Below are 20646 nucleotides of genomic sequence, written 5' to 3' on the forward strand. Positions count from 1 at the left end.
CAGATAAATTGCCCATCAATGATAGAGGCATAAGACAATGTAAATAGTATGGTATATAGTGGATGAGTGCAAAGAATTACAAAGTAAAAAAAATATATATAATGTAACAATTCTGCCTTCCTCTTATACCCTAATGTTACCAGTAAACAACATTCACTAGGAAGAGGAGGTGCATCCAATATTGTTATAATAAAAAGAAACAGCACTTTGTGGAAGCTGCTCTTTATTTGAAAAAGAAAGAAAAGACCTCAGTCATTGTCTGCTACACGTTCTAAATACATAAAGAAAATATCTGCGTGAGACGAACGCAGAGAATATCCTGAATCAAACTTAGGTAGAGTCAAATTTGATTGAATTGCTTTCATATTTCATACATCTTTCACTTTGCGCTCAACGAACAGTCAGTTTTTATATACACAGAGCACCGATCAACAGTGCTCCACTCCACCCTGGTCCTCTGGATCTTTATACAATTAATTTACATCGAAAACTACGACCCTTTTTCTCCTTCCGTTTTTCCATCACTGCAGTAAACGGTCAACAACCAGACACACTGTCCTCTCCTCCCGCTCCAGCGAGGAGCTGAGGAAGGCGGGCAGCGAGTGTAGAAAGATGTGTGCAACATGAAGACAACTCTTTCACATTCAGTGTAAAGGCAGCCTTGAGTACGGTCAGTGAGTCAATGGCATGCCAAGCTTAAAGCAAATGGAGCCCACCACCACCACCCAGTGCGACGCTTCAGAATCGTGGATGACGTGTTTTTCAACTAGACAGAAAACTGTTCCATTGCAAAAAACCCTAGGCACAGAATCGACTATATACTGTTGATAACTGACTCATTATTCTAACCCCTGCACTTTAAGTGCAATGGAGATTGTGAAATCTTTCATCTAGAAAAAAAATTGTTCTTAACACAAAACTTGGAGAATATTTAGTGCTCTATCATTCCGCTTAATAGGTGTAATTTTATATAATAGCGATTTTTTTTTTTAACTCTACCTCTCAAAGATACAGTCTGAGATCCTTGTTTAATGCTGAAGCACTCCCACAGGTGTTCAATGTACTGTAGATTTTACAATAACCCCCCCCCCCCCAATCTTAAACCAAGAATCATAAATAAATACAAACAACACACAAGGAATGTCTACTGTAAACACGGTAAAAAAGACAAAAACTAAACAGGTGTAAACGTCATTAGCATCACTACTTAGTGACAGTTAAATAACTGTAGGAAATGGATGACTGATGATCGGATCAAGAAAGGGAAGGACTCCTCTCCTCCATTTCCCCACCTTCCTCTCCCCTCCAAGCAGAACATCTAGCCTTCACATCCAACCACAGTATTTCCAAATACATAATATCAAAGTTTCTCAGCACCCATAACTATCTTTACAGATTATACTGTAAAATGGATGAGGAATCCTTATAAGGGGGTTTGACAGCAGCATCACTCGACGTCTCGGACAAAATACAGAATAATGGGTGTGAGTTATGGCCAAACGTCTTTTGGACATGGTTACCAGGGTCATTGCACCATTGTGTTCTTGACATTCTGTATTTGGGGGAGTGTGAATGTTTCTCTGAAGAGTTAGACTGCAGCGAGGACAAATCTTCTGAGAGACACTTCCTTCAAATTACATGAACTGCATCTGTTGGGAGGAGAACACACAATATTATTGAAAGTCTAAACCGCTGACAAATTATGGAAAATCTAAAATCTTGCAATTCAATCAATTAAAACCAGCAATGGCCGTCAGCTGGCTGGGTACTGCGTGATTCAGAAAAAACAGTGCATAGTTTGTGCGATAAGCATTGACGAACAAAAGGTCAGCACAAGTCTGGCTATGTAAAAGACACAAGATAAATCCTTCAAAACGACAAGGAAGCCAAAAGCAACAGAGTGAAGTTCAAAAGTATAAACAAGAGAAAAATAAAAGGTAGCATAATCAAATGATGGAGACAGCGAGTATGCAAATGGAACAAGACAAGAAAAAGAAAAGAGTATTAGCTTTGGGCATGTGATGCATGCAGGTGCCTCTGCAAGCAAAGAGCATGCTGTACCTAAAGAGATGCTCTACAAGAAATCCTTGAGAGAGAGCTGTGCAAACGGGTCCTGTCCAGGGGCTCGGAGAGGACTCTGGCTGGAAGGACTAGAGGCTGCAGAGGGCTATTTCAGGAGGGACAGGAGGAAACAAAGGAAGGACCAGAGGAGAAGTCAGAGAGTCAGTACAGAGAGTGGAGTGAAGAGATTAGTTTGGAAAAATTAAGTTGTGACAAAATGAAAGAAAGGTTAATAAAAAAAGAGTTGTGGGGGAAAAACAGGGAGTCATAAGGAGGGTGATTGAGTTTTGTCCTGTTCTGCTCCAGAGAGTAAATGGTCCAGTGTTAAACTGTCATCATCATCAGGATGATAATACTAGGGTACACTACACTACACAAAACACACCACACCAACATTCTCAAAATGACAAAGTGTAAATAGATACTGACTTCACAGTGCACTGGTTCAGGACAGTAGTCAGACTGGCATGCACCCACCTGTGCACTGGACACAGAGCCAAAGGGGTTGGGTGGCCTCATAACAGGCTGGCTGTACATCATAGTGGGTGGGTTCATCATGCCCATGGAGCCCATCTGTGGAGGCTGCAACAGACAGCGCAGGGATAAAACAAGTTATTTCAGAGATAAAGTAGTTTGGCAATGTGCTGTGCAAATCTAATTACCAGCCGCGACAGCCTGTGGCTAGTATTGTTTTCACCTTGTGAGTCTGTGTGTGTGTGTGTGTGTGTGTGTGTGTGTGTGTGTGTGTGTGTGTGTGTGTGTGTGCGTGTGCGTGTGCGTGTGTCATTTATACGTGTGTGGACAGATTTTGTCAACGTGATAGCATCACAAAACTTTACAAGTGTGTAGTTGAGATCACAATGAAGGCAGAGTTTAAAAATGGGTGGCCGGAGGGCCAGTAATGCTCAGCATGATTTTAGACGGCATAAGCGACTATGTGACTTTATAAGTGATTATGACTACTGAACCGGGGGGTGCATCACAAAGTGTCTAGTCCACTGCATGAAGACACACATAGATTTGACATAATACTAACCATGCCATATCCCATCATGCCTGTGGGTGTGGTGGCAGGGAAGGCCATGACTGAGGAGGGCTGTAGACACAAATAGACCAATGAAAACACAGCATTTCTCAAACACAAAATGACCAAAATATTAACTTGAGCTGCCTGATGTCCCTCCACACACACCATATTAAACATAACCAGCTGTGTTATTGAGGTCATTAATTAAGCTAAGTAATGCATTCAAGAGCAAATATTTCCAAGTCAACCTAGTAATATCTTCTAGTTACATGAGTGGTATTTCAGATACTTTGTATATTAAAGCATTAGAGAGTTATATTAGTTCAGTTTAGTTCAGAAAATCAGTGTTTTCCTCATTAATATGCAAATGAAGTTGCTCCAAATCTAATCAGATCATCTACTACTCTATAGGAAACCTGTGCGATGTTTCTATCATATATTGTCCTTGCGTTACTGTGTTGAATGTGCCATAATAATAAGACAAAGCAGCCTAACATTGGAAGAGCTACTTGGCAGTAAGAGATGAGAATACTGAGAGGAGAGTAACATTATAGCACAGACAGTCAGACGGCACGAGCGCTACAATACAAGGCCTGTGTGTGTGTGTGTGTCACCATGGAAACAGGGTTCCAGGTCGTGGACGGTGCTGCCTTGGGCTGCCAGTTGGTTCCGCCGGTCATCCTCTTCTCCCCAGGCTGGCTCCAGTGGATGTCACTGTAGATTACGACAAGTTAATATTAGCACCAGCTCCGACTGCTACCGGCCACACGGCGCAGCAGTGAGCAGCAGAACGGTTGCGTAAAGGCGATGGGCGCGTTGACCTATGACTTACTTTTTCGCCATGCCGTTTCCAATGCCGAGATCTGTAGGAAATTTGCAGGGAGGACGTTAGCTGTCTATCCACAAGCATGAGTCTACAAGTAGAAGTCTGTGATGCAGGTTATGTCATGTTAGGCCCTTATGTGTGCTTTTAATTCCCCCTATTCTATGTTTATCCTCAATGAGAGCTGGACAGCACAGCAGCTGAAAGCATAATACTTACTGCCCACAAGGTTGGCCAAGGAGGAGTCAAGGTCATCTGACACCAGCTTCTCTGGCTGCTGATTGGACGGCTGGTTGGAGCCGGCCAGAGTAGGTTTCAGAATGCCCCCAGTAATATCTGACAAGACACGCAAACAGTGGTTTGACTAAGAACAGATGATACATCTCTTATGCATCACTGGGTCGCAAAAACAAGACTTGATAAATGTATTCTAAAATGCACAATGTGAGCTGCTGTGCACAACGGTGCTCAGTTTTCTGCAGATATAAATTAACTATATAAAGAAACGTTATGGTTTAAAGTTAATTTCCTGTTAGGTTTGGTCAAACACACCGAGGAGAAAGTGACATTCTGCACTCGTGGGGTGCTCCTCGTTATTGATGGCATGTGTTAAAAATAGTGCCGGGTAGACGACAGTCTGTTCTTAATATACTGCCGAGTGTGGAAAACTTGCAAGGCATGGCCTGCAGGTGTTTTCAGTTACGAGGTTTATTTAGACCAATAGTCTGAAAGAAAATGACACAACAAAGTGTGCCAAATCTCTTTTTGTGTGTGAGAAAAACTAAATACATAGTTTGAGATCTGTAGCAGGTTAGCTAGAGGCGACCCATCGTAGGTGTCTTTGAGAAACCCATTATAGAGGCTTGCAAAACCAGCAGACAACCCAATGACTGCATTCCACGGACTATCCCTACACCTTTAAAACCTTTTATGTTTAACTTGTATCTTGCCCGGCCATTTTATTGGCTCACCTGTGTGACTTTTGTTTGATTGCGTTTGTACTGAACATAGGCAAGTGCCTTATGCAAGATAGGCCGTTGATACTTCAAGTGCAAACTAAAACTAAGTGCCTCTACCTTAGGAACACAGAAACCAAGCAAGCAATTACACTGTGAAAATCCTCACCATCCTCACCATCAGAATTGAGGCTGTTGTTGCCTGCGGCTTTGGCTCCGAAATAGGACTCAAAGTCCACCTGGAGTCCCGCCGCTGATTGCTGGGGCGGGGCCTGTGGCGTCGAGTATCCTGCAGAAAGAGATGAGAAAACGGATGGTTCAGAGAGGCAGAGCTACAGAAAGTCACATGTCTGGTTAAAAGAGGGCGCTGCTTGGACGGGACTCTGAATTTGGATTCTGTACTGGCCCGTGGAATTACAGTGACCAGTCCGGTCACTGGAGAGTTGGATACTACAAATTTCTCGACATAGTACACATCTCTGGCAGGTCGCAGTGATCTACCACTGAGTATGCTAGAGAGATGCCTTCAATCGGTACTCTACCTCTGAATAGACCTGCTACAGTAGAGGGCTCATTGGGGAAGGGAGCCTGGTGTGGGAGGTGCTGGGCAACGGACACTGCACCACAGAAGGAGTCTGACACGCCCACAGGAAGCAGGAAGAGACAGAGACACAGAAGAGAGACCCAAAGGAAAGACATTTTCAAAGCAAGGCCAGAGAGGCAGGTGGGAAAAGAAAGCAATATACAGTAGGTTGGAAGAAGACAGCCATCATGTGCAAAACTGGTTACTGTATATTTACTCATTGTTACTGTATACAATTCAAGTCATTTGAAGGAAAGTTTAGGAGTAGTAGTTGTAAAATACTGTCAAAAAGGATAGTACTGTCCCTAAGGGATGGGGATTAGGATAGGTCTATTAGGGCCCATGGGGATTGCTTTGGATCAGGAGCCTATGTTTGCCGGGGCTCAGGAAACATAGACCGAGATGGAGAGCCATCAAAGTACCTGAGACGGAGTGTTCTATCCGCACTGTGCGTTTGTAATTGGTCGAAACGGTTGAGTTTGTGTCAATAAAGGGATTGTAACGATCTGGAGAATCAAAGATAGTGTTGGTCAAAAAGAAGAGCAGATTTCAACTTAAAAGCTCTATGTTAATGTTTCTATTACAACACAACACACAGCACCAAACTGTCACCATGAAGAAGAGAGAATGAGAGAGGGAGAGGCAACTGTAAAGCAGATGGACGTATGGTTTCTATAGAGGGAAATAGGACTGGTCTGTTTGGTTACTACATAGGGGGGGGGGGTGTTATGTGGTGTTTTAACTACATTTCAGCTTTGTATGAATTGCAATGGGGTATACTCTGACACAAAGAAGAGATAATTCACACCTTTGCACAGACAGCTTATCAACACTGAAAATACAGAGACACTGAACATGCATATGAACAAGCGACTACAGATACGTGGGAGAGAAAGACAGGACTTTTGAGGAGATACAAAAATGAGTCATTACCACCAAACATTTCATGACCAGACGTCCTAGAGGAAAAGCTAACACCGTCTGAAGACACGACAGGTAAGTGAGCGGCATCGACAACGAGTTTTGAGAGGAAAGGGTTAAGGTTTGGCATGGAATCATCTCCAGCGTCAGCAGAGGTGAAAGGATCTAGGCAGGCAGAGGAGAGAAAGAAAGACAGACAGGGAAAAAAGAAAGACAAAAAGAGTAGAGAGGAAGACAGGACGTCAGAGTCAGACAACAAGAGAAGGAGAGCATGCTGAACAGGTCTCATCAAAGTCCTGGAACGTGGACTTCAGTTGAACACGATCTGGGAGCTGGTGGCTCCTCACCTGCCCAGGCCGTTGCCACTGGAAGACCTGTGGAGCCGGACTGCATGGAGGGCTGGAAAGTCGACTGGAGGTCAAACAGGTCGCTCTCCATCTTCAGAGCACTGCACACAGAAAGGTCACACTCGTTATCAATTAGTCAATCAATCAACATTACACAAGGGCGGGGCCATTCATGAATTGAACAGTGAATGGATGGTAAATTCCAATTCCTGGAGTTGAAATTGGAATGTCACCCAACTCTAAGGGAATTGAATTGGAATGACAGGAGGCATAATTAAATTCCATTAAATCCCACTTCTACAAGAGATTGTGTTGACTTGCTAAACATTATAAATTTAACATTATGTATCAGACAGTTAACCAAATCAAATACATTGAATCAAAATGTATGTACATATTATGCGTCAAATAACACGAAAAGGTACCTTTAACAGTTGATATTCAGTATTGATAATATATAACACCGCTTATCTCAGATATGTGGTAGGAAGAAACCTATTTTTCAAATTCCAATTTGTCATTTGCAATGTAATTGAGTTAATTCATGAATTAACCCAAACTGAAGCTTAGTTTAAGATGCTCAGAAGAATGATTAACAAGAATGTGAATTTGATCCAACTTTCTACCAAGTGTAATTAAACAACAGCAATCATAAAGTCTCAATGGGCATATCTTTTCATCAAAAACTTGCTTCTTTTCAGTTGACTCAAATCTCCTATAAAAAAATTATTTCAGCTTATCCAAAACTTCACGGGTTATTGAGTTTCACACAGTACCCATTGGAGCAGCTGGGTGTGGAGAAGAGGTCGATGGCTGGTGCTGTGCTGATGGTGCCCCCGGTGGTGGAGACGGGCGATGTGTCTGTGGTGGCGAAGGAGGGCCTCTTGGAGAGCTCCTTGAGCCTCTGTTCCTGAGAGAGATGTCAGATTCAAACATGAACAACACACTACAGAGATGACGCAAAAAGAATGTCCTTCACCGTACTGTATATTCAGTTCTGTTTCATCTTCAATGAACATCATTACCTTCAGAGCTTTGAGACGAGCCTGTTCTTCTTCGAGAGCCGCCTGCTTCTCCCGCTCGTCCACTTTAGTGAAAGACATCCCTGTGCTCGCCAGCGACGACACTGCGTTTGACAGAGTGCTGGCCCTGAAGGAAGCACACACATTCACACCGGATGTAGCACAGGCAGGTGGGCTTTGAGATCCAAGCAAGCAACAGGACAGGAGGACTTCAATGCAATATCAACTGAGAGCCAGGGGCTAACCCACCTGCTGGCTGCGGTGGAGTCCTTGACTTTCTTGCCCTCTAAGGAGGCCAAGTGCTGCTCCAGAGCTTCGAGGAGGCTACTGGGAGCCTGTCGTGACAGAAGACACACAGTCAGCATGCGATTCATACGCAGAAGATGGGAGTCTGTATGGACATCAAGACTATTTAGGACAGTGGTGGGCAACCAGGCTTTCTAAAGCAGAACACACTATATGCATAGTCTCTCAAGGCAGACTGTCTCTTCTACATTCTTCGAATGCACTATATACAGTCTGTACTTCACGCCCACAGAGGCTGCTCAAAGGAATCTGGCGGGGGACGGGGGGACGGGGGGGGGGGGGGGACGCTTCAGACTGGAGGAAGTTCAAAACAATGCAGGTGATTGGAGAAATACGAGCAGATGTCCCACCTTTAGGGGAGACATCCGTGTATTTCTGCCTTTAGGCGGGCCATCCCCCCCCCATCATCACTCATTATTTCCCTAAGTTTTCCTTCCACTTTGACCAAGTTTTCCCTGCTTTGAAGTACAGACGGGCAGGTGGAAGCATTTGAAAGTTGCGGGAGACAACGCGTCTGTTTTAAGAGACTACACTATGCACAATATGCCACACTAATTGTAGCCTACTTGTAGCCAGCCAATTCATGTGTCTGATTGGGAGGTTACTATTTAATTGAGCTCAAGGGTGTATTCAATCTACACAGATAGGTCTAATAGGGCGGACACAGCCTTGCACTATGAGTTGCCCACCACTGATCGATGATTGCATTCCAGCTGAAAAGCCATTGTGGATGAGAGCAACAACGTCTGTGAGGAATGATAAACCACGGCACTTTCAACAACCTGGCCATTGTTGAATTGAGCACGTCTAAGCACAACAGGGCAGCCATTTCAGATGAGCTACACTGTTATATAGCTCATGTGTGTGAACGCAATACACCACAGAGTGTTTTTTTCCCCCTTCAACTGTTTTCACCACGATGTAGAAGACAGAGTCAGAGCAGAGGCATGCAAAAAAACAACACTAAAGCAAGTCACAGACATAGAAGAGTGAGATGATAGTACTTACACAAACTGTGAACTAAAGTGGAAAGATAAGGGAAAATACAGAATATAAAGGTGGTGACAGTCAGAGAGGAATGTATTTTAGGGGGGAAATCCTCATTTTCATATTGGTCGCCATAGCACAATAGTACTGCGTTTCTAAGTAGAGCTAAGGACACCCCTGCATTTCTTGTTCGACGTCTCACTGTCACTGTGCAGATAAGCTGTGACTGGACTGCAATCACACTTAGGCCATCTATTGTCACTGATTTACTTTTAAAACACTTAGTTTGGACTTTACACCTTTATGTACTGTAAGGAGAGGGAGAAGAAGTAGAACGATAAGGAGAAGAAGACCGAGAAGAAGAAGACCTCCTTTGGAAACATGCGTTTGAGAAGGACATCATGCAACGTATCTTATCTTAAAGAATTTTGTGCAGGGTGGAGTGTGTATAGTTGGACGAGGTGACAACGCCGATTAAAAAGAGTTAGTGTTGGAATAGACACAAAGCGATTCGCTAATGAGGGAGGGAGAGAGAGAGAGAGATATCTTTCTATCTGGATGAGAGCGGATAATCTTGGTTTTCATTGAGACAAACAGACAAGAGTATGTCTGCTTTTTGCGTATTTGATTGTTTCATGTGTGGACTGTGGGACCGCCTCTAGATTCTAGCTTCAGATGGTCCATGCTTACCTGAGAAAGGTCTGGGATGTCTCCTCGATCAATCCCCACCTGCTGTAGTGCGAGAATGGAGACCCAAGTTACAATGGTGTGGTGTGGTGTCTCACAGCACATACAATAGAAAACCCACTAGCCAGCCTACTCAAGGAATCCAATTCATGATGGTAGATGCAAAACGCAAGACAAACATTTCATGGAAATCACCTCTGCTACTTTGAGGAATTCTGATATCCGGGTCATTCGGGTGAGGAACTTCTTGTAAATGTCCAGGCCTTCTTTACACTGGGTCTTCTTCATGTCAAAGTATTTCTCTGTTTGGTTAAAAATAGACAAATTGCAGCACCCATTAGGATCAACTTACAGCAACAGCAACTTAAGAACTCTACCAAACAAATCAACAAGAGGCACTTGAGCTGCCTGATGTAAACACCACAAAATATTACACAACCAGTTATGATAATTATGTCATTCCTCAACCTAATTAAAACATTAAGTAGCAAATATTTCCATGTCATCAACAACATACTTGTGTTTTACGTAACGAAACAGTCCATCCATACACACCTACCGGTATACAGTATGTATTCCAGGTTCTCAGTATAGGTGCATCATAAATTGCACAGTTGCTACTTTACTTTATGTGGAAATAATTGCCAGCGTTTCAGCCAACAAACCTTCATCAGGGCTTGTTTACTTGTCTAGAGAAAATTTGTGGGTGGTACAAATATGAACTCTGCATCTTAAAGCATTACAGTTTCAAGAAAATCAGTTTTTAATACACAGTTCATTAATACACCGATTTATGCAGCAAAGTGCTCCAAAATTAAATCAGATCTTCTACTTTAGATCTTCTACTGGGAACCTGTGGCTCAAGGATGAAGGTTATATTGTGTATAATTTTTTTTAGTTAAAGTATTGTTCATAAGAATGACTCAACAGTGGTGGTGTCACGGTTTGGTACATTTTTGATACAGCAAAAAAAGTAGAAATGCCAGAGAAATGTACTTGATTTATTTTTTTATTCTACCAATTTATTTCATTCTTTTCAGGCTAGTTTAAATGTTTATTTCAAATTCCGGCAATGTTTTTTTTTGCAAAAACACCTTTAATCTTTTTCGTCTCAAGTTTACCATGATCTCCTTGTAGAAGACTTTTCGGTTCGTTCTGTTTGCAATGCGCATTGAACCTAAAGCCTCGTACCTAACGGTTCAATACGAACAGGTGTATTGTGACACCCCTAGTCTACACACTGAAAGACATGCACCATGGTGGCGGGACAGAATATACACATATTCCCACTGCACGCTAACTCAAATGTTCTTATGGTTCCACCTTTGCTGTATAAATACTTATCTAAATCAGTACAGAGGAGTTGTTTGGAGAAGAAGAAAGGTGACTTAAGGTCTTACCCAGCAGGTTGATAATGCCTTCATTATAAGCAGCGAAGAGCCTGATGGAATCTTTGAAGAGCAGCATGAAGGCGGCATTGATGACTCCATTAGTCAGCTCATTGGCATTGACCTGAAGGAAAGCAATCGAGCTTACATACAGCCTCAACATTTATCTTACAGCTTGTCTTCATAGCCGTAGCAATTTGCTGACATACAAAAACACAGCGTTAAGATAATACATTCTCGCTTCAGTTGCGGCACAATCTGCACACTCCAGACGAGCCTCTTCTTTGACTACACCAGCAGCACGGCTACGGGTGGCTGCACCTTAAACTCACATTGAAATCGAGGAGGGCGTCCATCTGGTTCTGAATAATGGGGATAGTCTTCAGCAGCTTCTCTGTATTCATGGTCCTCATCACACCATCCACTCTGTATGGACACATGGTACGTCAGAGCAGGCCAGGGCACAGGCGAGAGGGAAAAGATGGAGAGAATGGAGTGAGAGAGGTATTCAGATAATATCTAGGCGGCGTAGTCCTCGGCACATACGGTGAGGGCTTTGACGTTCTTTTCGTATTAAAATCTTCAAATGATTGACATACTGTAAATATGGAAATCTGACATTTAAAGGTATCGTCACTTGGGTGGGGGGAGATGTCAGTATACATTTGAAATCCTCCTTACCCTCGCTTAACTTTCGTGAAGTCAAAGGCAACCTGTCTGTATGAAACAGCTTTCTCATTCAGGTATCGACTATACCTCCGGATAAACGTGGACATGTCGTAACCTGGGAAAGAAAGGCAGGAAGTTAACCTACACAGTGTTGTTATTGTCCTGCTAAAGAAAAGCCAGTAACCGCATTTAAAAAGCTGCATGAATGAAGTGCAACTTAAGCCTGAAATGAATGAGAGCATTTTTACCTTGTAACCCACTTTTGTCCAAAAAATTACTGAGGTTAAATAGTGTATTCCTTGAAGCCAAGTACTGGACAAAACGCTGTGTGAGAGGGGAAAAAGTGGTTAAACACAATGTCATCTCTGATACAATGCCTTCAATACAGTGGACAGTGGATAATCTAACCATGCTGCATAGCAGAGCAGCTCACCTCATTGCCGTAGACCATGAGGTGCTGTGTGGAGATAAGCGACTTGAAGACCACCACCCAGCTGGTGTTGGTGGTCCTCTCAAACAGCGAGTCAGCCAGTTGAGGAATGTTCACGTTCATCTCGTTGGTGCAATGGATCAAATCTGAGAGGAGAAGAGAACTGGTGTCATCGCACTTCTCACGCTATAGTACAATGGCAGTGCATTCTAATGACTAATCATATTCTTTCCCCATAGGCCTATAGAGAGGCAAAGTGACCGCCTACTTCCTGCTTCAGCACTGTACCAGAGATTTTCATCCGCCATTTATTTTCCCATAGACATTTCGTAAAATGCTTATAAAAATAGTTTTACTTGTTCAAACCAAACGATTCAGATATATTTAGAAACAGGAGAGACCACATAACATTTCACTCGTAAATAGCGGATTTAAAGAAAATATTTTTTCAATGTTTTGTTTTTGGTCCAAGTGAAATGTTCTATGGTCTCTCCCGATTCTGAACTGTTTGGTTTGACCAAGTAAAACTATTTTTATAAGCATTTTACGAAATGTCTATGGGAAAATAAATGGCAGATAAAAATCTCTGGTACAGTGCTGAAGCAGGAAGTAGGCGGTCACTTTGCCTCTATATGATGATATGCACATTGTCCAGGCCTGCTAGCACTAGCAGTAAGCCTTCTAAAAATAGGCTACCTCCAACTGAAAATCATGTCGGTGTCATTTCATCAACAACACTGTGTAAACCATACATGCAGGCTTCACACGTTTGCATGGATAACATTTAAAAACTTTTCAAGGATCCATAATATAATTACCATATGGGAGGCGGTGACTCTGAATCAACACCAGAAGTTATTACTACACTGTACAAATAGGACACACCTCTTAATTGGATTATAGTGCTTGAGAGAGTCACTGCTTTACATGGAAGCTATTGAAATAAAACACGAGTTTTCCATAAAAATATTAATACAAAATACAAGAAGCACTCAAACCGACACATATTAGAGCTATGTTATGTCAACAGCTACAGAAAATAAATTTGCCGTTATGTTAGAGTACGTGGAAGGTTATCCGTGGAACATTACTGTAGCAATTAGCAACAAAATCCCATAACTTTTCCAAAACGGTCAAGGATTGTACCAATTCCATGTCTTTTCCAGGCCTGGAAAATTAGGTTTTGAAATTCAATGACTTTTCCAGGACCGTGGGAACCCTGTACATGCAGGAAAATTGTCCTACATGTAAGTTATAGGCCCCTATCGTTGCATCAGCCTTTAAACTGCGCTGAGCACCCGGCGCAGCGCTGATCAGTGGGCGTGGACCAGCCCACTCGATATCTTGGTGTTGGCGCTACACGCAGCCTAAACCATTACAACCACGCCTTTTAAGCGTAAAATTATGCACAGTCTGCTCATTGGAGAAGTGTAGTAAAGAGTCACACGCTTGCCTTTTAAGCTCCAATTCCAGGAGAAATCCAGTAAAACCAGACAAAGCCACGCGCTCTGCTCCCCCCCCCCTCCCTTCATCCCGTCTGTCTGTCTCCATATATAGGCTATTATTCCATATTATTATGCTTCTCAAACCAATCTAACTGCAGCTTAAATACTGCAAGCATGTAAATACGCTACACTATAGCAAGATCAAAGTGAAAAGAATGTTCTAAACGCATCTGCAAGAAAAATATAGCCTATCCCTATATGATGAGATTAATTAGATTGGTGAAAGTTTGTCCAGAAAGATATCGTTTTCTCTCCCCTGCTGCAGGTAGGATGATGCACATAAATATAGCAGAAATGTGTTTTTATTGTAAAACTAAATAAGTAGGAAGTAGGAAGTAGGGCCAAGTTATTGGAGCAGACATCACAGTATAGCACATGACAGTAGAAGCGCGTTACGCTGTCACTTATCTAAATCACGTTAAATCGACGAGGGATATATATAGGCCCAGGATGACATATACGTTTCACATAGGGTGGTGTTTTCATTTCGATGTTTTATTTGGTCCAATATTGAAATGTTCTACAATTGCAGGTTGTGTTACCATTACACATTATTTAGATCTACCTTTATATCTATTTCGGCTCATTTGGTTGCTATTTAGTAGCGAAATGGATTAGCCCATTGCATGGTGGGAGATTTCACAAGCCAGGCAGTGAACTTACAACTTCTTTTTTCTATGGGACGTGTGTTGTGTCTGTCTGAGCGAGGGAGTCAGAGAGAGAGAGTCGTATTGTGCCTGTCAGACTGATCAAGAGAGAGTGACACAGAGAAGGGTGACAGAGGAGAGCCAGAGGAGCGCTCCGCGCAACCAGCGCACTGAATAGGCCTGGTTTTCAAAAGCGCAAAGCGCTAAATTAACGCCAGGTCGGAAGATATCATTAGGCCGATATTTAAGGCCGAAACGCCCATTCTCGCCCATTCAGGGAGTGCGCCACGCCCATTCCGCCTAAAGCGCATTTGGCAGCCTAAAGCCCTGTTGATATCTTCCCGAGGCAGGCGCAAGGCACGTTTTTTTGCATTTAAGGCCCGTTTTAGCGCCGAAGGCCTGTGGGAGAATAGGGGCCAGTGTCTCCATAGGGGTAGCAGTTAGCCTTGAGGTCTGACAAGTGAAGTGACAGCCAGAATGAGGGAATGTGCCAGTTTTTGAAGGGCTGGTAACCATAACAGATACATATACTGTTCATGCATACAGCCTGTCAACACAGCTACAGGGCAGCCACACATGTACAATAGCAGAATCCTTGGGAAACAGTCAGCCTGTGATCATGTTACACTAAGCGTGTCAGACTGAATATTGTTGGGTTAGTTCAGCTGTAAAACAATTGTTATAAATATGACATGAATAGATGTTCTTCTTGGCCTTGTGAAACATGACTTGTAGTACTCAACTCATGTTACACATTTGTACTTTTACTCCCACGCCCTGGACTGTGGTTCAGTGCTGCTCTGGTGTTGCATGTCTACTCACAAATACTCTACTATGGTGTGCTAATACAACATAGTCAAAAAACATTTAATAGTGTATTAATTCATAAACCAGTATTTGTCACTCAATGTTTATAATTAGGCATGGATAATAATTACATTGTGTAAATGTACCATCAAGCAGACGTGACAGTGTTGAGCTGGTGAGTAGACAGACAGATACCTAGTACCTGCTAAATCACTCAGATGCCAAAAGTTATTTTGTCAGTCCTGAGCCAAAAACAGGCTGGTGCTTCTCATGCCTGGGTTGACCATAACACGTCAGCAATGACTGTGTATTGAATTTGGTAACCTGTCAGCAGTATCAATAAATGCCCCACGGTTGGTTTTACTGAGAGATAAAGACCATTGTATTCAATTCAGTTTCATTTAAGCTCCGACTGTCTGAATAAACCAAATAAAGTTGCTAGGCCATGCAGTTCGCTTCTCTTCCTTTTAAAATGGGTGTCTCACAAAGAGTGGTTCACAGTCAATTTCAATAAAGGCGGTAACAGTTCACAACCGTTAAATGAAAATAGTTTACAACAGCTACAAATGGAAAAGATATATTCCAAACCACCGCTACAAAAGCTGGAAGCCCGAGTGCTATAATTGGCCCGATCCACCAACATGAAACAGTGCACTATCGAGTTTAAATCCTCAGTTCAACAATGGAAAACTTTGAATCAAGTTGTACTACACATACACACCGCAGTCAAAACACTATTCTAATCACATTCACATCACAATACTCTAAAAACATCCTAATAAAACTGGGCTATGGCTAAACGAGGATGCTTTCTAAAGTAGCGTAATACACAATATGCATAAAGCAGTTTGGATTGTCTGACTCAGTCAGTTACAAACCACGGCTACAGCAGACTAGCATGCAGTGCAATGCAGTAAGATCTAAGCATGTTTGGTCCCAGACAGTTCATATGTTCATCACATGACCATGTGCTAGTGGAGTGATGCTAGCTCTGGGTGCTAATGCCCCTGCCATTCACAGCCATGATCAGACTGACAGGGTAATTGGGCCTCCCTTTCTGTCCTATATTTGACTTTTCAAAAGGAGGGGGGTTCTAAGTAGGACAGGATAACCTTCCAGAGAAGCAGCAGTTAGCATGGCTGGCTGAATTACCCAGAGAAGACAGAGAAAGAGAGAGAGAAAGAGAGGGAACTGATGGAGGGAGGAAGAGGAATATGGGGGAGGGGGGGAGCACTGACAGCACTGTCATGTTGTAATCAGCCTGCCAAGTCTCCACAATGCTATTTGTTTATTTATGCTGCACAAATGTATTCTTGCAGTATCCACAGGATGTTGCCATGTGTTGCAACATATCGCCGTTTGTCATAAATCACCAGCTAAGTGAAAACCCCTAATTGAAGGAAGTGGGTGTACACAGAACTTCCTCTAAAGTCAGGAAGTGCAACAACAGCTATTTCAGAATTGTACGCTAATAATTGCTTCTATCCCGTTGAATCAGTCAGGGGGAAATAGCATTTAAAATGTTGTCAGAGTTGACAAAAATGAATCCACGTCTAGACAAACGTGCTGCTGTGCCAGTCCAACGCTGGCAGAGACACCAACAAGCCTCCTTTACATAGCAGCGAGAGAGAACAAGGGGAAATGCTGTTATCTCTGACAGGCTGTTGTCTGTAGTGTGTATGAGTGAGAGGAGTCGAGGCTCGGTCACGCTGGATCGCTGGCTGGCTTTGGACGAGCCGACACTCTGCCAACACCCACTCATCTCACCTCAAGGGAGTCGCAGCACAACAGAGGTGTGTGTGGACCAACAGGCCTGCAACTTTAATGTATGCCAAAGCATTCACCTTAAGTGACTGTCGCTACCAATGAGGAAGTTGACGCTCTACAATGTTTCTGGCACAGTATTAATACCTGCCAACCAAGTGCACACAGGCCACTGTCACAGGTGTGGGGCCTGGAACATTAGAACAGAGACGATAAACACACCAGCACTGTTACTCACATGATTAAATTCAAAAGCTGTGAAGTGTGGACTTCATGAACGCGTGATCTGTATTACTGCCATAATGCCAGCTGTGCAGATTGATATATCAACAGAAAAGCTACTGTTGCATACCCAAGTACAGTGACTAGGTGTGAGTGCATCAGACTATGATCATCATCACATGAGGGTTTAAGGTTGTATTCTTACCTCAGGGTGTATATATAGCAGTCTATTTGATGCCCTGGGCACAGAGAGGAATCTCCTCCCCATGCCTGGTCTCCTGGCTAGAAATAAGCACACTTACCCCCACTGGCAACACAACCAGAGCTCCTCTCCAAAGCCACAGCAGCCACTCACAGGCCTCAAATACAAACACCCTACTGTGACTCCCCATGCTTTGTTATTTAACTTCTAACCTAAGCTTGCCCTCACAGTATTACTCTATTGTGTGTCCAGCTTCATGATGCCTCCATGAGAAAGAGGGGTGTCACATTACTCCAATCACTTCCGCGCCTGGCTGGGCTGTAAGTGCCTGAGTATGTATGCAGCCATTAAAGCAGACACCTGTCTGACTGCAGGTGTACAAAGAGGAGAAGTGCATGTAGAGAGACAGCTGACAAATGGGATTGCATGCATTCTTCTAACTGCTCATTCTAGGCCTGTGCAGGGGGCCCACTTGCTCCCACTCATGTTTAGCAGCTAAAAGGCTGTCCTCCATTGAAACACTGCTACAAAAATAAGTCAATCTCCAGATTTGTAGTAGACTATATGTAAACATTCACGCAGCCAACACTGTCCCAGTCACGGAATGCATTTAACAGCAACAGAAACACAAGTGATTACTGCTCTTAAAGGTGGTGAAGGCTTTGCCGACTGAACGAAACCATAGACAGCTAGCTAACATAGTGAGGCTAGTTTGACAGCAATTGATGAACACTGTAGAAATTATGCGAAATGATGGTCTGAGGTGTCACAGTGCTACACCTTTACGATCCTCCTCGTTATTTATATTCACATGTCACGCTGGCCTGAGCTCGATTTATTCTAAAACAGTCTGTTTTGACAAGAAGAAGCAATAGCATAGGCTATCCCGAGGCTTTGAGGCCTTGCACCCATCGCTTACCACCATCGCCATAACTCGGCGTATACTGGTTTGACTGAGAGCCCTACATACTGATACATTGTATCGTTTCGGTAAAGAGATACTCACAATCCAAGTGTTTCTTTTTCGGGCCCATTATTTCGTGTGTAGTGGCCTTGCATACTGTTTTCGACACGGCAGATCCCGTTACACTGTGCTGGGCTGCAGTTATCCTGTCCGTAATGCTCTGCCCCGACATCTTCGTTTATTGATGCAACAAAGAATTTGAAAATGCAACAATATGTTGTTGTTTGGATGTATATTTTTGGATGTATATTATAGGTCTTCAGCGGCACCAAGTGAAAGTGAAACAACAGCCAGCGCCTCCTCCGCGGCCAGCCAGAGCCAGAGAGAGACCCCCCCTTCCCCACCTTTTTGTGGAATTAAAAATCAAAACTAGGCTATGGCAGACGAGCACCAGGGGAGGGCGGAATCCAGAGAAACGATGTAACAACAAAATGTTATATTGTAGCTCCTCTGTCCCCCCCAAGAAGTGCGCTTGTTTTGTCTGCTGGGTGAAGTCAGCTGTATGTGGCGGTGGGTGAGGTGCAGGGTCCATGCGCTGACTCATCCGACCACACCGGGTCTCTGTCTCGCTCTCATCCCGATCTGGCACACGGATCCCTGCGTGTCTCCTCCTGCCTCCCCGCTCCGCTCCACTCCGCTCCTCCTCTCTTGATGCTGCTGCTACTGCTACTGCTGCTGCTGCTTTGCTATAGCGTTAGCACTACAACCACTGACTTGACTGACTGACTGACTGACTGACTGACTGCCTGCCTGGCTGAGGGGAAATGGCGGGCCTGCTCTGCTCTCTCTGGAAGGGCTTGCTTGACAGACCCAGAATCAGATTTTACACTGCTGAATTGCCCAGTGGTGGGTTTTCCCTGTGCAAGTAGTGGTCTGCAAAATTGACTAGTCTAGCTGGGGGAAATGCGCGCACACACAAAAATCAATCACACTATGACTGATAGTAGTCTGGGGGGGGGGGGGGGGGGTGGCTTGGGGGGGCAGGGCAGGAGAGTGTATTGATTGGGTTGTAAACACAAAGAATTAGGAGGTCAGTGAAAAACGTTATTTTTTTTGTCTCGGGCTGTAGGCCTGAGGGAGGGATGCAGGCAGGGAGTAAAATGTGAATTTGGATTTTTACCGTTTTTTTTATTTACCTTTATCAATCACCTATGTGACTTTGTTATACTTTTTTTAACGCCTATGGTATCACTGTAATATTCCCATTCATAAGGACAGGGACTCAGTTTTGCTGTGATATTGGTATTCTTCCAACATACATAGCCTACTAGGAAGACATCAAGAAATTATAAAATAAGTTATTTAATTTGGTATTTTGTCTAGTAAAGAACTGTATGAATTTTTTGCAATTCCCATTTTCAATAAAGGCAACATGATTTGACATCAGACTGCCAGTGAAGAAGACTGCAAAATGTCTGGAAAGCAGAGATTTTTCAAAGTGTGCCCCCAAGAGGGCGGCACACACACATGATCGAGGAGAGAAAAAACTGCAAAAGCTTCTAATCTGCAACAATGCTTGAATGAATACACTCATCTCATTTTCTGTTGGATTAATTCATAGGAAAATAGATATACTACATTTAAAAAATAAATTTTCATCGTCCCCTTGTCAAAAGAAACAAAATAACATTATTTAATTGATTGAGATTCCTCATCTTAGCTGTTGCTGTCATGTCAAATGCACACTTGATCAGCAAGCTTGTTTCCTCGTAGTCTGCTTTGAAGTAGCCTGTAGCCTACTTAGTAAAAAAGGAAAATTGGGAGCTTGCAGCTGTGTGCAGTGTGCTATGACACAGACAGCACAGGAGGGCAGCATAGAGCCATGGCAGTGTCAAGATCACATTACACCATGTTGCTCAATTACTATGAACTTGGTATCAACCCTGATTGTAAGAACATGTGTTTTGTTGCAACTATTGAACTCACACTTTGTGAAATTTCTTGGAAAATAATCCAAACACTCATATCTAACCTGAAGTAAACAAGTTTTTCTTCGATTTTTTCACCACAGTTTAAGAGTTTGCTGCCCATCAGTTAAATGTATTTGTTATATTATGTTAGTATGTTGTATTATACTTTATCTATTAATTCCCAACCATAATACCTCACAATTCCTGTTTTTGCCCCCAGGTCCATAAATAGTATAAAAATATGTGTTCATTTAGGGGTTTTATCATTACTCTATAGCCAGATGTATTCCATCACAATGTATCCATTCCTTATTTCCTTCATGTGCTTATGGATATATGAACAGTATGTGAAAAATTGCCATGGTTTCTTCAGAGTGATATCTTCGACAAGGTCCTAATGAAAAGGGGAGTTCCTTTG

At 43.0% G+C, this 20646-nt stretch overlaps 1 protein-coding gene across 10 annotated transcripts; it reads right to left on the reverse strand.

Annotated features, from left to right (window-relative positions):
- Window positions 1-214: 214 nt before the first annotated feature.
- Window positions 215-18978, reverse strand: picalmb (phosphatidylinositol binding clathrin assembly protein b). Of its 10 annotated transcripts, XM_083637628.1 has the most exons (23): window positions 18361-18978; window positions 12211-12353; window positions 12026-12101; window positions 11790-11892; window positions 11441-11534; window positions 11121-11232; window positions 9916-10022; window positions 9724-9765; window positions 7990-8075; window positions 7744-7867; window positions 7495-7628; window positions 6719-6819; window positions 6384-6536; window positions 5873-5956; window positions 5410-5502; window positions 5046-5156; window positions 4131-4247; window positions 3921-3951; window positions 3703-3802; window positions 3098-3157; window positions 2539-2643; window positions 2062-2167; window positions 215-1649 (listed from the first exon to the last, which is right to left on the reverse strand). In XM_083637628.1, exons 1-22 carry the CDS (start codon window positions 18488-18490, stop codon window positions 2075-2077), a joined length of 2199 nt encoding a protein of 732 aa, XP_083493754.1. In that variant the 5' UTR covers window positions 18491-18978; the 3' UTR covers window positions 215-1649; window positions 2062-2074. The 10 variants fall into 10 exon arrangements, with proteins under 10 accessions (XP_083493754.1, XP_083493755.1, XP_083493748.1 ...); XM_083637629.1 differs by lacking the exons at window positions 5410-5502; window positions 5873-5956; window positions 6384-6536 and having other exon boundaries at window positions 5037-5156; window positions 7495-7622; XM_083637622.1 differs by lacking the exons at window positions 5410-5502; window positions 5873-5956; window positions 6384-6536 and having other exon boundaries at window positions 2491-2643; window positions 5037-5156; window positions 7495-7622.
- Window positions 18979-20646: the final 1668 nt, after the last annotated feature.

The sequence above is a fragment of the Poromitra crassiceps genome (genome assembly GCF_964638095.1).
Source record: "Poromitra crassiceps genome assembly, chromosome: 5".
NCBI lineage: Eukaryota > Metazoa > Chordata > Actinopteri > Beryciformes > Melamphaidae > Poromitra > Poromitra crassiceps.

Coding starts and splice junctions, on each gene's coding strand:
- picalmb (XM_083637628.1), bottom strand. CDS start 18,490: ATGTCGGGGCAGAGCATTACGGACAGGATAACTGCAGCCCAGCACAGT. Junction 10,023..11,120: donor AGGCATTATCAACCTGCTGG/GTAAGACCTTAA, acceptor TTAACCAAACAG/AGAAATACTTTGACATGAAG. Junction 6,820..7,494: donor ACACCCAGCTGCTCCAATGG/GTACTGTGTGAA, acceptor TTCTGTGTGCAG/TGCTCTGAAGATGGAGAGCG.